An 11,747-nucleotide genomic window follows, 5' to 3' on the forward strand; every position below is an offset into this window, starting at 1 on the left:
CATAAGAGCCGCTATGGAGTCTTGACTGATGTGATGCTCAAACAGGCACATTAACCACATCTGGCACCGCTGTATTTTCCCATACATCACAGATTATCTTTGTAATAGTGTGATCTGTTATACAGTACACATCTTATTTCTGCATGTTTTCTAAATGACAACCAACAGCTACATTCTCAACATTTTAGTTTAGGCAAGTAACACACACAGAATATATAGTACCACAGGATAACCCCCAGTTTTAAGAGAATGCAAAGAAAGACAAACAAAATAATGAAAATGTACTAAAATTTAATCATTCATAAAAGTTGGAAAATCATCTGTGACAGGGTAACACAAGAAGCAATATTAGAATTGGTTTAGTACAATATATTTAAGCTCAAGACAACCACCAAACAGCACACCCCCTCAGTCTATAAAATACTAATTTGCCTTCGCTTTATTATGCAAAAATGGAAGTAGAATAATATATTATGGGGATATGGGAGGGTTGCAGCTTTGAATATAAAACAAAGTCACTTAAGAAAGATGCTGTAAAATGCACATCTTTATAAAGTAGTAACATATGAACTAGTATTGATGCATCTCTGACACAGTTAGTGCAGTAATGTATGACAAGGCCAACAGTTTCACATGGTATTCTTTTGTAAATTCACAATTACCAAAGTTAATAAAACGCTTTAGTATAAGATTTTAAACTCACGGTCTCCTCTTTTTTAGTTTTTTTTTTTTAACATAAATTTCCAAAAAAGCAAGACACGTTGGAGAAGAAGAAATACATTTGTCAAAAGGCTGACGATACAAAAAGTGGGAGAATTTCTTTGCAGTTTAAAAAAAAGCAGAAGTTATGTGCCCTCTCCTGCTTCGAGCGAGTGGTTTTTCAGTCAGCCTTTTCAAATATGTTCTGGAGAGAATACACTGGCACAGTCCACTGGGAGATAGTTCTGTAAAAAAAAGAAAACGAGACATGATTAAAACAAAAATACTGTGTCTGAACAATGTAAGCATGACTTTTTCCTCTTCTCATGGCCCAGGCATGTGCAAGATTGGCCTTATCCTTATAAGGAAGTTTCAGGTGGCTACAGAAGTTCATGTTTAGGTTAAATGATATACAACATTTATGTCCTCCCAGTTCAATCTGAGCACATACCTCATCCTCTTGTTTATGTCCATGTACTTTTCCCGTATATGGAGTAAGATTCCAAAATGTATTATGCATGTACACCTACATTATAATTTCATTATCATAACATAAATGGATCCTGCTGCATCTAAGGTGGCAACTTCCTGGTTTCATTATCACTATTATTAAAGTGTTTTTGCATCCTATCTGAGTCTGACTTCTTCTATCAAAATCCATTACTTGATATCAAACAATGAAAGGCCAAAAAGTAAAATAGAACGGTAATGTCCCCAGTATACTAAAAGGATAGATTATTGCCATTACTGATTAAAAACCCAGTGCTAATTAAAAACATTCCCAAAACAAAAGAATGACAACATAAAATCATACTTTCTTTTAAGTTACCATGTCTGAAGCTCGTAATAAAGAGTGCAAGTAACTTCATAAGGAAAACCGAGTTATGCATCAAAGCAGATAAACAGATAATATAAAACAAATCCATGAAGCATCATGAACCAAAAAGGACATGTGGTTTATTACAAATGAAAAAAATATATGATGTAATATAATATTGATTAAAATGTGACCCTTTTACTCTTCATCACACAAAACAAAAATGCTAACCAGAATAGAAGGTGTGACACTTTTTGTCTACAACAGCAGAGGGCGCTGCAGCACTTTGTACAATATAGCTCAAACTGTTCAGACTTTGTTAAAAAGGATTCTGTTAATTTTAACAATTTCATGACTTTGAAAAAAATGGGGAAAATGCAGAGAATATTCCACATAACTGAAGACATGTGATACACTCATATGGAAGTAATTATAAAATGCTGACAATGAAATGACCAACTGGATAAATATTAAAGGTAACGTTTCTGGTTCAAGATTTGCTGCCCGTTTGTCCCCAAAAAGATTTTATTGCATTACCAGAATTTACACCATATGGCATTAAACATAGCTCTGTTTAAACTTGCATTCTTGCTGTGAGTGACGTTGCCTATTCACAGATCTGACCTATAACTGTCATCTGCTTGTCCCACTGAAGCCAAACCCATAGCCTCTCCATGGAGACAACAGGTGGTGGGCCGCCCACCAGAACTTACAATGACCATTGACAATGACCATAAATACATAAATATTAATTATCATTTTCTTGCACTGACCTGTCCTAAAGGGAGTTTAGAGCAATGTGCAATTCGACTTCTTTTTCGTTTTCTTTTCCATCGGCGTTTTTCTGTTGATCTGCCGCACCAGGTCATAGAAAATCTGGACACAAAAAGAGCTGTCACTTAGCAACATTAAAACAATAAAAAATTACCACAGATGGATTAGTCTTTAGGCCCTGGCTACTCACCTCATTTACATTGATCTTTGATTTGGCTGAAGTCTCTAAAAAGGCACAGTTGCTCCACTGACGGGCCAGATTTTGCCCCTGCTCCTTCCCCACCACACGCTCATCCTCCAGGTCACACTTGTTTCCAACCAGGATCATTGGAACCTAAGGAAAACATGTAGATGTTCACTTTTAAAGAGATAAAATAAATAGAAGTAATAATAGTGTAGATTAGAAAGTTTAATCTGTTATTATTACGGTAATCTATTAAATTCGATAACTGTATAATCTAGGGCTGAGCAGTTTTGATAAATATCTAATTGCAATCTTCTATACAAGCATTTTGATTCCAATTAGATTTGCACTATACAATATATAGTAGTCTGTTTAGAATGCATTCACATTTGAGAGAAGACTGAAATGTGAGCTGATAAAACTAATAAGAATCACATGCATTTCAGAACATGTTTGTAGACGTCCAAACTACAGGGTTATCAGGTTAAACACAAAATAAGGCAGGATATTTTGTTTGGAAATGAAGATTTTTGTGACTCATTAATCAACAAAAGTGTGATTTTTGTGTGATTGAACTCTTGCTACCCTAATAGTTTTAATTTTGGAACTATTAAAGATCTCAAATTGGGATCTGAAGGGCCACGTGATCATTTTAAGAAGATTATAAAAAGTTGAGAGCTGCTATTGTTTTTATAATATAATATTTTAGTGACTTTTTATTCTTTGTTGATTGTGTGGGCTGCTGCCTTGGCCATGTCTCATATGTAAAAGATTCTGAATTTAAAATGGGACTTCCTAGTTAAATAAAAAGGTATAAACATGCATTTAAAAATATTTTGTAACAATTTCTATATTAATATAGATTTCATGCAGTTTTCTTGCCATCAGCACTTTGTTTTCACTGTAGAGAAATTAATTTGATATGCAATCAAATTCTGCTGCTCTAATGCATTTTATTTTGCTTCCTGATAGGGTTAATAGTGTGAGAAATGTTTCTTTTTACAGTAATTGACACAGTAAAATGTGACATCTCGACTCCTTTCCAGTGTTAGCAGTCTGAAGAGTGGAAGGAGCCAGTTCTTAACAGCGTTGACATTTACGTGTTACGTAGACGCCCCCCTCTGCTTTGCCCTCTCTCCCACCGTGCGACTAAAACGAGCCACATCAGCCTCAGAGGTCTTGAGAATTATATAAAGACGCAACAAAGGTCGTCGCCATGGAGATTCTAGAAATAAAACGACCTGTAGTTTTGTTAATGTGACAAATGTACGGGCTTTAAGCTTTGTAAATGTCTATTTGCTGTAACTAATCAATGTCTGCTGGCTCTGAAAGCACTTTAGATCAAGGAGCCATTTCAAACATTCATACACCAGTGTAGACAGTTGTGAGAAGGGGGGTGACATGTCTTGCCCAATGACACTGTGGTAGGAGTATGCATTTTATATATAGAGCATCAAGTTTAATTGCTGAGGAAATGCTCTATACAACTGCATGCTGTATGTATCACATCTACCTTTAAAAGTGACCAATGATATCACCTGCTTGTCTTTATCGATAGAAATAAGTTTAATGCCATACTGTGAGACATTCCAGACAACGCAATAATATCTCCATAGAGACATGCAGGTGACAGACCTTTCACCATCAAATATAAATATTGCATTTTTTTACTGATTGGAGAATAACAGTATTTTATAAATGCTAAATATGCTCCAAATGTCTCAGTACAACAATGACCAAATTACACTCAAGACAAAATAATTATTATAACACCAATTATTATTATAGTCATTCCATCTGCATTTCCTCTGCTTTTAATTGTTTTACTGTTCTGCTACAAACACAAATAAAAATCCTTCTCAACCCAGTGCACAAACAGATATACTAATAATTATGGAAACATAATGAAAAAAATGATCAAGATAGAGAAGAGAAATATAAGGCCATTTAAAAAAGTCTGTTGTAACATTGTTACATACCTAAAAAGATTAATTTTTTCAAAAGCACCACATGTTTAATTGTTTCTAGTTGTACACAAGTTTAACTGGAGTGTGACTTACATCCTCTGTATCTTTTACTCGCAGAATCTGTTCCCGTAGGTCCTGGAGGTCGTTGAAAGTCGACTGTGCTGTGATGGAATAGACCAGTGCGAAGCCTTGGCCATTCTTCATGTACAGGTCCCTCATCGCTGTGAACTGTTCCTAAAAGCACAATAAATCAAAACATTTAGGACAAACAGAATTCATTTTATTTATAGATATCTGGAAAACTGAAGACAACAGACTTACAGTTCCAGCGGTGTCCAAGATTTCAAGCATACACTGTTGTCCATCTACCTCAACTTGCTAATCCGCAAATAAGAAAACAAGCATGTCATTGACAGCATTTGCTTTTTATATATAGATTATAAAACCTTAGCAAACCTTTCTGTAGGAGTCTTCTATTGTGGGGTCATATTTCTCCACAAAAATGCCTTGCACAAACTGGACTGTCTAAAATGCAGAAAATCAAAGTATAAGCTACAATGCTGTGATCTTACCACCATAAAATGATGTTTCCAGAAATATATTCAAATGATTCCTAAAATATAAAATAATTCCTGGGTGAGCAATATGGACCAAAATAAATATCTCATTAAATATTTCATAGTATCATATCTTTAAATTAAGAAGTAATTACTATAATTTAAGAGGTCTGCTTCGGTTTGAGTCTAGTAAAATAAGAACTATTGTGAAACAAAGATGTGTGTCTGTTTTAGGAATAAAATTTTGGAATAATCTCAATGATGAATTTAAGTTAATTAAAACTGTCTAAATTTAAAAAAAAACTTTAAAGCATGAATTCATTCATGTCATATGAGTTATGTGTTGGTCAGGATGGGCTTACATAAGCATGTGGCTTCAGCCCAATCCTTTTTTGGTTGTAATTAATGAAGGAAAAGTTTTTGTTTTTGTCTTTTTCAAAAAAATGTAAGCAACCAAAATAAAGGTTATTCATTCATTCATTCATAGTATCATGCCAATGATAATTTTTAGAACACTATGGCAATCCATTAGTGGTGTGCTACAACATGTCTGCACAAGTCATGGTTGAGATTCAAATATTGAGAATGAATGGACAGAACATTAATTCAAAATTCTGCAGTTATAACCTCTTGTCTCTATGTAGTTTTTAGTTTTAATCTGCCTCTTTGAGCCCTTTTTAAAAATTGTTACAGACAATACACTCAAATTTTGCTCCAAAACAACGCTTGTGATAATATATATTTTTATACCTCCCACCTCTACTTCCCCAAGTATTTTATATCTACTGTTGCACTAACTGTTTTTAACTTTAGTAAGGCAGTATCCACAATGAAATATGTCTATTGTAATATTGTTTTTCATGTGTCATATTTGTCAAATTTCCCTCATTAATAGAAAAACATTAGAAATTTCATGAAGTATAATTATTTAGAACGTGGCACACATTTTACCCTCAATAATAAGAATCTGTATTACAAACAAAGGAAGGTCTTACCAGTGCAGATTTGCCCACTCCTCCAGATCCCAGAACCACCAATTTATACTCGCGCATCGTGGCCAACACCAGACAGCACAGAAAACTGAAGGAGAAGCAGGGAAAATACTTAACCTTTATAGTTAGATATTAACGTTAATGCACCAATAGAGCTGATAAAGAGTGAGTACATAAAATCTAATTATAATTTTACACACTTCAATCTACCCATCCAGGAGCATCAATGCTGTGTTTCTGTGTCTTTCAGGGACATTACATTGACTTTGATTCATTACCTGGAGACTGATTGTTACCTGCTGACCTAACCTTAAACGTACAAAACTATCTTCAATCTCTTTTAACCCACATCTGAACTTTAAACCATATATTAATAAAGGGTCAGACTTTTGCATAGTGCTTTTCCACCTTCAAGACACTCAAAGACTCAACATTACTAAGCTACTGTCGCCCATAATATAGGATTTACATCATGAGAATTTTTATTCCCATAAAGGAGGCTGGTGTCCATGAATTGAGTGTGTATACAGACAAGTATTGTGCAATTGTGATTAGATCTATACACAGAGAAAAGTAGGATTTTGTTCAGGGTGCTCATTGTAAACAGCTCCAAGACCTTTTTTCTATAAAGACAGTATATTTTGTGTTTTACACGACATTCTATTGCCTAAATAATTGTGGCCTTTTTCATTTAACTCAACTCGCAACTTTTTCATTTACAGTATATTGTGTAAACCTAATTCAAATTTGATATATCTTAGCCCTAACAACAAGAGATTTCTGAATCCAATGACAAATCTCAAAGTTGGTTTCTGATCTCACAGTACAAGCCACACTGTTAATACTGTTGACGTCAACTCTACAAACAAGGAAAAGTGGGAGTGTTAATATGAAATGTAAATATGCACTTTATGTGAATACAATTGTTCCTGATTACACTGGCCTCTGTGGCGAGTCGTCAGATGTTGAATCAAATATTCCACAACAAGAACTCTGTCGCACTCGAATGGCATTTGCAATTCTAACTACGACGTATGAAGCACCATCAGAAACCCACCCAGAGCCTCCACAATGAGCCTTTGTACGGACCCTCCTCTCCTCCACCGCAAGATCTGCACAATTTATCACCACAGACCTAACTGACATGCAACCAAACATGTGAAACCCAATTATATTATTTAGAATGCTTATGATAAAAGATATACATAAGAGTGCCCAATACAGGTTAGAAAAGCATATTCCATTTCCTGCATCATTCAGCATTGTGCTATAGTCTTTTGATATGGTAATTTTTGGTATATTTAAATGTAATTTCACTTTTCACTTGCCAGCTTCTATCAACATGGGAGGCTTTTATACATGAAATACTAATTTAGACCTAGAAAATAGAAAATGGACCACTCAAATTAGCAATACTTACCAACTCACCAACATAACCAAATATAACACATTTGTATAAACTAAAGTAAATTTAATATGTCTTTTCCACAAAACAGGAAGCAAATTTTGTAATAACCAAATAAATATCAACAGAGAAAGAATTAGAGATTTCTTTATCACACACAAAGGCCAATAAGTACCACTGCGTATAATATAAATGTCAAATATAAAGTTACACAACCTACCTTTTATGTACACAGCACCTCAGATGTCAGTCCCTCTACATCTGGGGAGGGGGGATCCTCAGCTACACTGACGCAAGATACAACGCTGATGGTCAACAATCTGCAACAACATTATCCAAATGATTAGATTATTAGCAACAAAACAAAACAGCAAAACAATAGGGTTGTAAGTGATTAAGGCATTTAATTGACTAAAAGGGGGCGGGGCACAGGCAAAAGCCTTCAAAATCCTTACAATGTCACCAAAACCAACTATGTAGTCCGTCCAGAAAACAGAAATTAAACTGTAAAGTCACACCCAAAACTCCAGATAACTTACTACATGTATTCTTCTTTCCGCTGTTATGCATATAAATTGTAAGAGAATAAGTTGACTAATTTGGTTGAGTAAGGCACCACTGAGCAACTAATCAACTACAAAACTACAGCTCAACAAAACAGAAATGATGAATAATTGCTCAAATAAACCCACAAAAGATGATGTTCCCTTATCAGCATTATGGGTTGTGGCATAAGCTCTATTTAAAAGTGTCAGGAGGTAAGCTGTCACATGTCCCAAAACAAACTTTTCTTAAACAACTTGTTGCTAAAAACACTGAGGCAACATGATATTTAAACAATGACTCAAAAAAGTGCCCTACATTTGGGCGTCTGGTAAGTGATAGCAGCTTCCACGTGAAAGATGGGATAGAGGATGTGTCAATACGTCAAATAGCCTGAAGGGGCAAACTAGGGATCTGAAAGTTTTACAGCAGAAAAACTCTATTTAAATCAGTTATATGTTTACAGAATCTATTAGTCCACGTGTATTCGCTGTAAGGACAATGGGCATGATCATATACGGTTACATATGCATTTGAGAGACATTTATGAACTTCTAAGCTTGGGTAGATTTCGAAAGGAAGGGTGTGGCTATTAGTTTCCAATTGCAGTAGTTAACCACCACCACAAAGTTTTAAATATCCATTTAAAGTCAACAGTGTTAAAGTTGTACCAGACACGTGATTGCTTGAATAAAAGTCAAAAGTAAAAGGTTTTGAAGACATAAAACTAGTTAGCGTTTTACGACTCTGCCAAATGTTTAGCACACAGTTAGCAACATGGGAGGAGTTAGCCTAGCGGGACCAAGTCAATAGTCCAAATAAGAAATCAATTCAAGAACATTTTATACAGGATGGATATAACTAAATAACCGGGGGAGTATACTGTTAAATGCGCAAGAGACAAGTTAAATCGGTTCACTTTGTAGCTAGCATTAACATTGAAGCTAAAGTTAGCCGCTAGCTTTGGGCAAACTCCCCATCTACAACACTACAAGCTGTTTAGGAAGACAACAATGATCGCTACGGTAAACATGCATTGACGGATCATTTTTTAGCAATAAAAGGTGGATAACACAACTTTTAAAACTTATTTAGACCGATGTATGAATGATATTAGCTGATGTTAGCTCCGTAAGTGGGATTAGCTTGTTACATGAAGCCCCAAATACTTCACACCACAGTGACACGATTGGTCTTTACAATAGTTTTATAAGATGAATTATATTTTAGAGTGATCGTATAACATGATAGGAGTGTGGCGTGTCTAATTAACAGACTAATAGCTAATTTAGATGTGGAGAAAAGCTGTGGAGACACTCACCGACCGTGTTCCGCTGTGCGCTCTGAGGATGTGTCCAGATGGAGATGATTGGACCAGCGTCAGCCTATCACTGCCCGCCCCAGGTACAGAGCACACCACTGCACTGGTACACTTTTAAAGCTCCTCTATTATCAAGTCATGAGGCTTTTAAACTACGGTTGCACCCCCAAGGCTTGGTATTTCCTTTAATATGATCTAAAGGGGCATTGTGTAACTTGTCCATCTACCTCCAGGAACTTTTTCTGAAGCTGACACGCTGTAGTTTTAGCCTGTGCTGTCTGATTTACTCTAAATGGAAGTAACAACAAGCTATGGGTAGGATTATTATTTTTATTTATCTAAAAGCCTGTTTTTCTAAATATCAGGGTGAGTAAAGCTGATAGATATTGACTACTGATACAGTAAATTGAACATTTGGTAGTTCTTGACTATTCCCATTTCAAAGCTGAGCCAATATCAACCAAAAAAAATAAATAAATAAATAACATACAAATAAATTAATAAAAAATACATTTAAGGATTCATATTCTTCCCAAAGTGGTTGATTTAACTGAAAATATATTAGTTATAGCTTCCCCTTTATATTTTACATGTAAAACAGTTTGTTAGTTCCCTTTAATCACATAGTTGACAAAAGGAAATAAATGAAGAAAAAATTCAAATGAGCCTTGGTATTTTAAGGTTTGAACTTCTGTTAACCAAAGGAGAGTATTTATAAACAAACACATAACAGAAAAATTTTTTAGCCACTATTTGGTTTCCCCTTTTTGATCTCTGCAACATCTTTTAGGACTTTTTCCCATTCCAAAAGATACAATATTTTGTTTTTAACTGTTAATTGCTATGGCAACAGTCCTAGCTTTTCATCATTCTGAAACCCATGGATATTCGTTCTTATATAAAGCCTTTCTGAACACCGTCATATGATTTTACTTCTGTTAGTTACTTTCACTTCACTTTTAAAGCCTCTCATAACTGAATACAATAAAGTTTTGTAATACATATTCACACAGTAGGGTGCAGGTAGGATGGTAACAGCTGTGTTTTGACCTAAAAACAGTAAGCTATGTAAAGTCAGGTGTGGGGGATAGAACCATCAGCTGATCCTCTGCCTGGCGCCCTAGTAGTAAATGATATGGGCTTCATAACACATATTTAGCTCCAGTAATGACAAAGATACTGGGCTGGAGTAAGTCATAGCTGGATGGAGGTGTCACATAGAGAGGAGGTGAGAAAGTTTGACTCATATTTTCGCATATTTTTAGATGCACAGAGTAAACAATCAGAGAAATATCATATAAAACTAAATATAGACTAATGTCCTTTAGTAACGTGTGTAACTGTGAATTTCCTTTGCAGTTTGCCACAACGCCTCTGTCTGTGAATGAGTTCAATTTAAAGCATGGATTTGTTGTCGAAATATGAACATTATTATCATTTATCAGAAAGTATCTGTTCCATTCCCCTGTCTAGACCCATATGTGGGTCGGTATTTACCATTTACAGAATCATCAGTTTAAATGTTGTCTGTGAAATTTCTCAGTCGTCCAGGTAGGCTCCATAGCAAAAGAAAATTCAGATCTGTCAACTGGACAGAAGCTTTAGTTTTACATCGTCACTCTAAAACGTTTGTCCAGTTTTTGACTAGTTGACAGTTTTGAATTGTTGTGAAAGTCAGGCAGAGATTTCACTTGTGGCTGTAAAATAAATTCACTGTTGGTGACTGTTACATTGACCTTTATATAAGACAAATGATATTTGTGTTCTTTCCTGTTTGTTTTCTGAGAATCACTGGTTTAAGTGATGATCAGCCTCCTCTCTGTCAAGCCTCTTGTCACTGTATATTGTTTGGCTCCATCTTCAGGGAGCCTTGAAGAACTGTTCTCATTTCTCAGTCCATTCAGTTCCCATAAACTGTAGTTGACCAACAGTAACACTAATGTTCTCTACTCATTCTGTAACTTAATCACCAAATGAAGATTGACAAGAAAGCTATGCAAACAAAAAAGCCAAGTGATGTGTGATCAGTAAGTGATAGATAGACATGCATGTTAATAATGACAGAACAATACATTTAGATCTAACAATGATCATAGATATTGAATATAAATAAAAAGAATACATATTTACTGAATAGTACTTCATGTGCTGGGGTCTGGCTTGATGGTTACTACAGGGCCAAATATAGCCCTGTATGGTATACCACAATACTACTCATTACTCTGCCTTCTCTCTCTCCCTCTGTCTTCTGGCTGTATATGACAAGCTGTTGTCATTCTTGCTCTTTCTAATTGCCTCTCACTATGACAAATTCTTTAATGTTGAAAAGGTCTTTTCCTGACTATGAATAAGCCTACATGCCTATTTTTATGTTTAAATAATAATTATTTGCAGCATCGGCACTGAGATAGTTGCCATATGCACCAGGTTTAAGTGCTGGAATAAAAATAGAATGATACTCAGCCCTAGTCCTGAATAGACATGGTAC

General features: G+C 35.2%; 1 protein-coding gene across 1 annotated transcript; it reads right to left on the reverse strand.

Moving 5' to 3' along the window:
- Positions 1 to 274: 274 nt before the first annotated feature.
- rap1aa (RAP1A, member of RAS oncogene family a) lies at positions 275 to 9,346 on the reverse strand. The gene is made up of 9 exons (XM_033969471.2): positions 9,260 to 9,346; positions 7,616 to 7,715; positions 5,994 to 6,078; positions 4,898 to 4,966; positions 4,763 to 4,819; positions 4,535 to 4,675; positions 2,481 to 2,624; positions 2,290 to 2,392; positions 275 to 944 (listed from the first exon to the last, which is right to left on the reverse strand). Exons 3-8 carry the CDS (start codon positions 6,048 to 6,050, stop codon positions 2,306 to 2,308), a joined length of 555 nt encoding a protein of 184 aa, XP_033825362.1. The 5' UTR covers positions 6,051 to 6,078; positions 7,616 to 7,715; positions 9,260 to 9,346; the 3' UTR covers positions 275 to 944; positions 2,290 to 2,305.
- Positions 9,347 to 11,747: the final 2,401 nt, after the last annotated feature.

Source organism: Periophthalmus magnuspinnatus, chromosome 7 (assembly GCF_009829125.3).
Source record: "Periophthalmus magnuspinnatus isolate fPerMag1 chromosome 7, fPerMag1.2.pri, whole genome shotgun sequence".
Taxonomy (NCBI): Eukaryota; Metazoa; Chordata; class Actinopteri; order Gobiiformes; family Gobiidae; genus Periophthalmus; species Periophthalmus magnuspinnatus.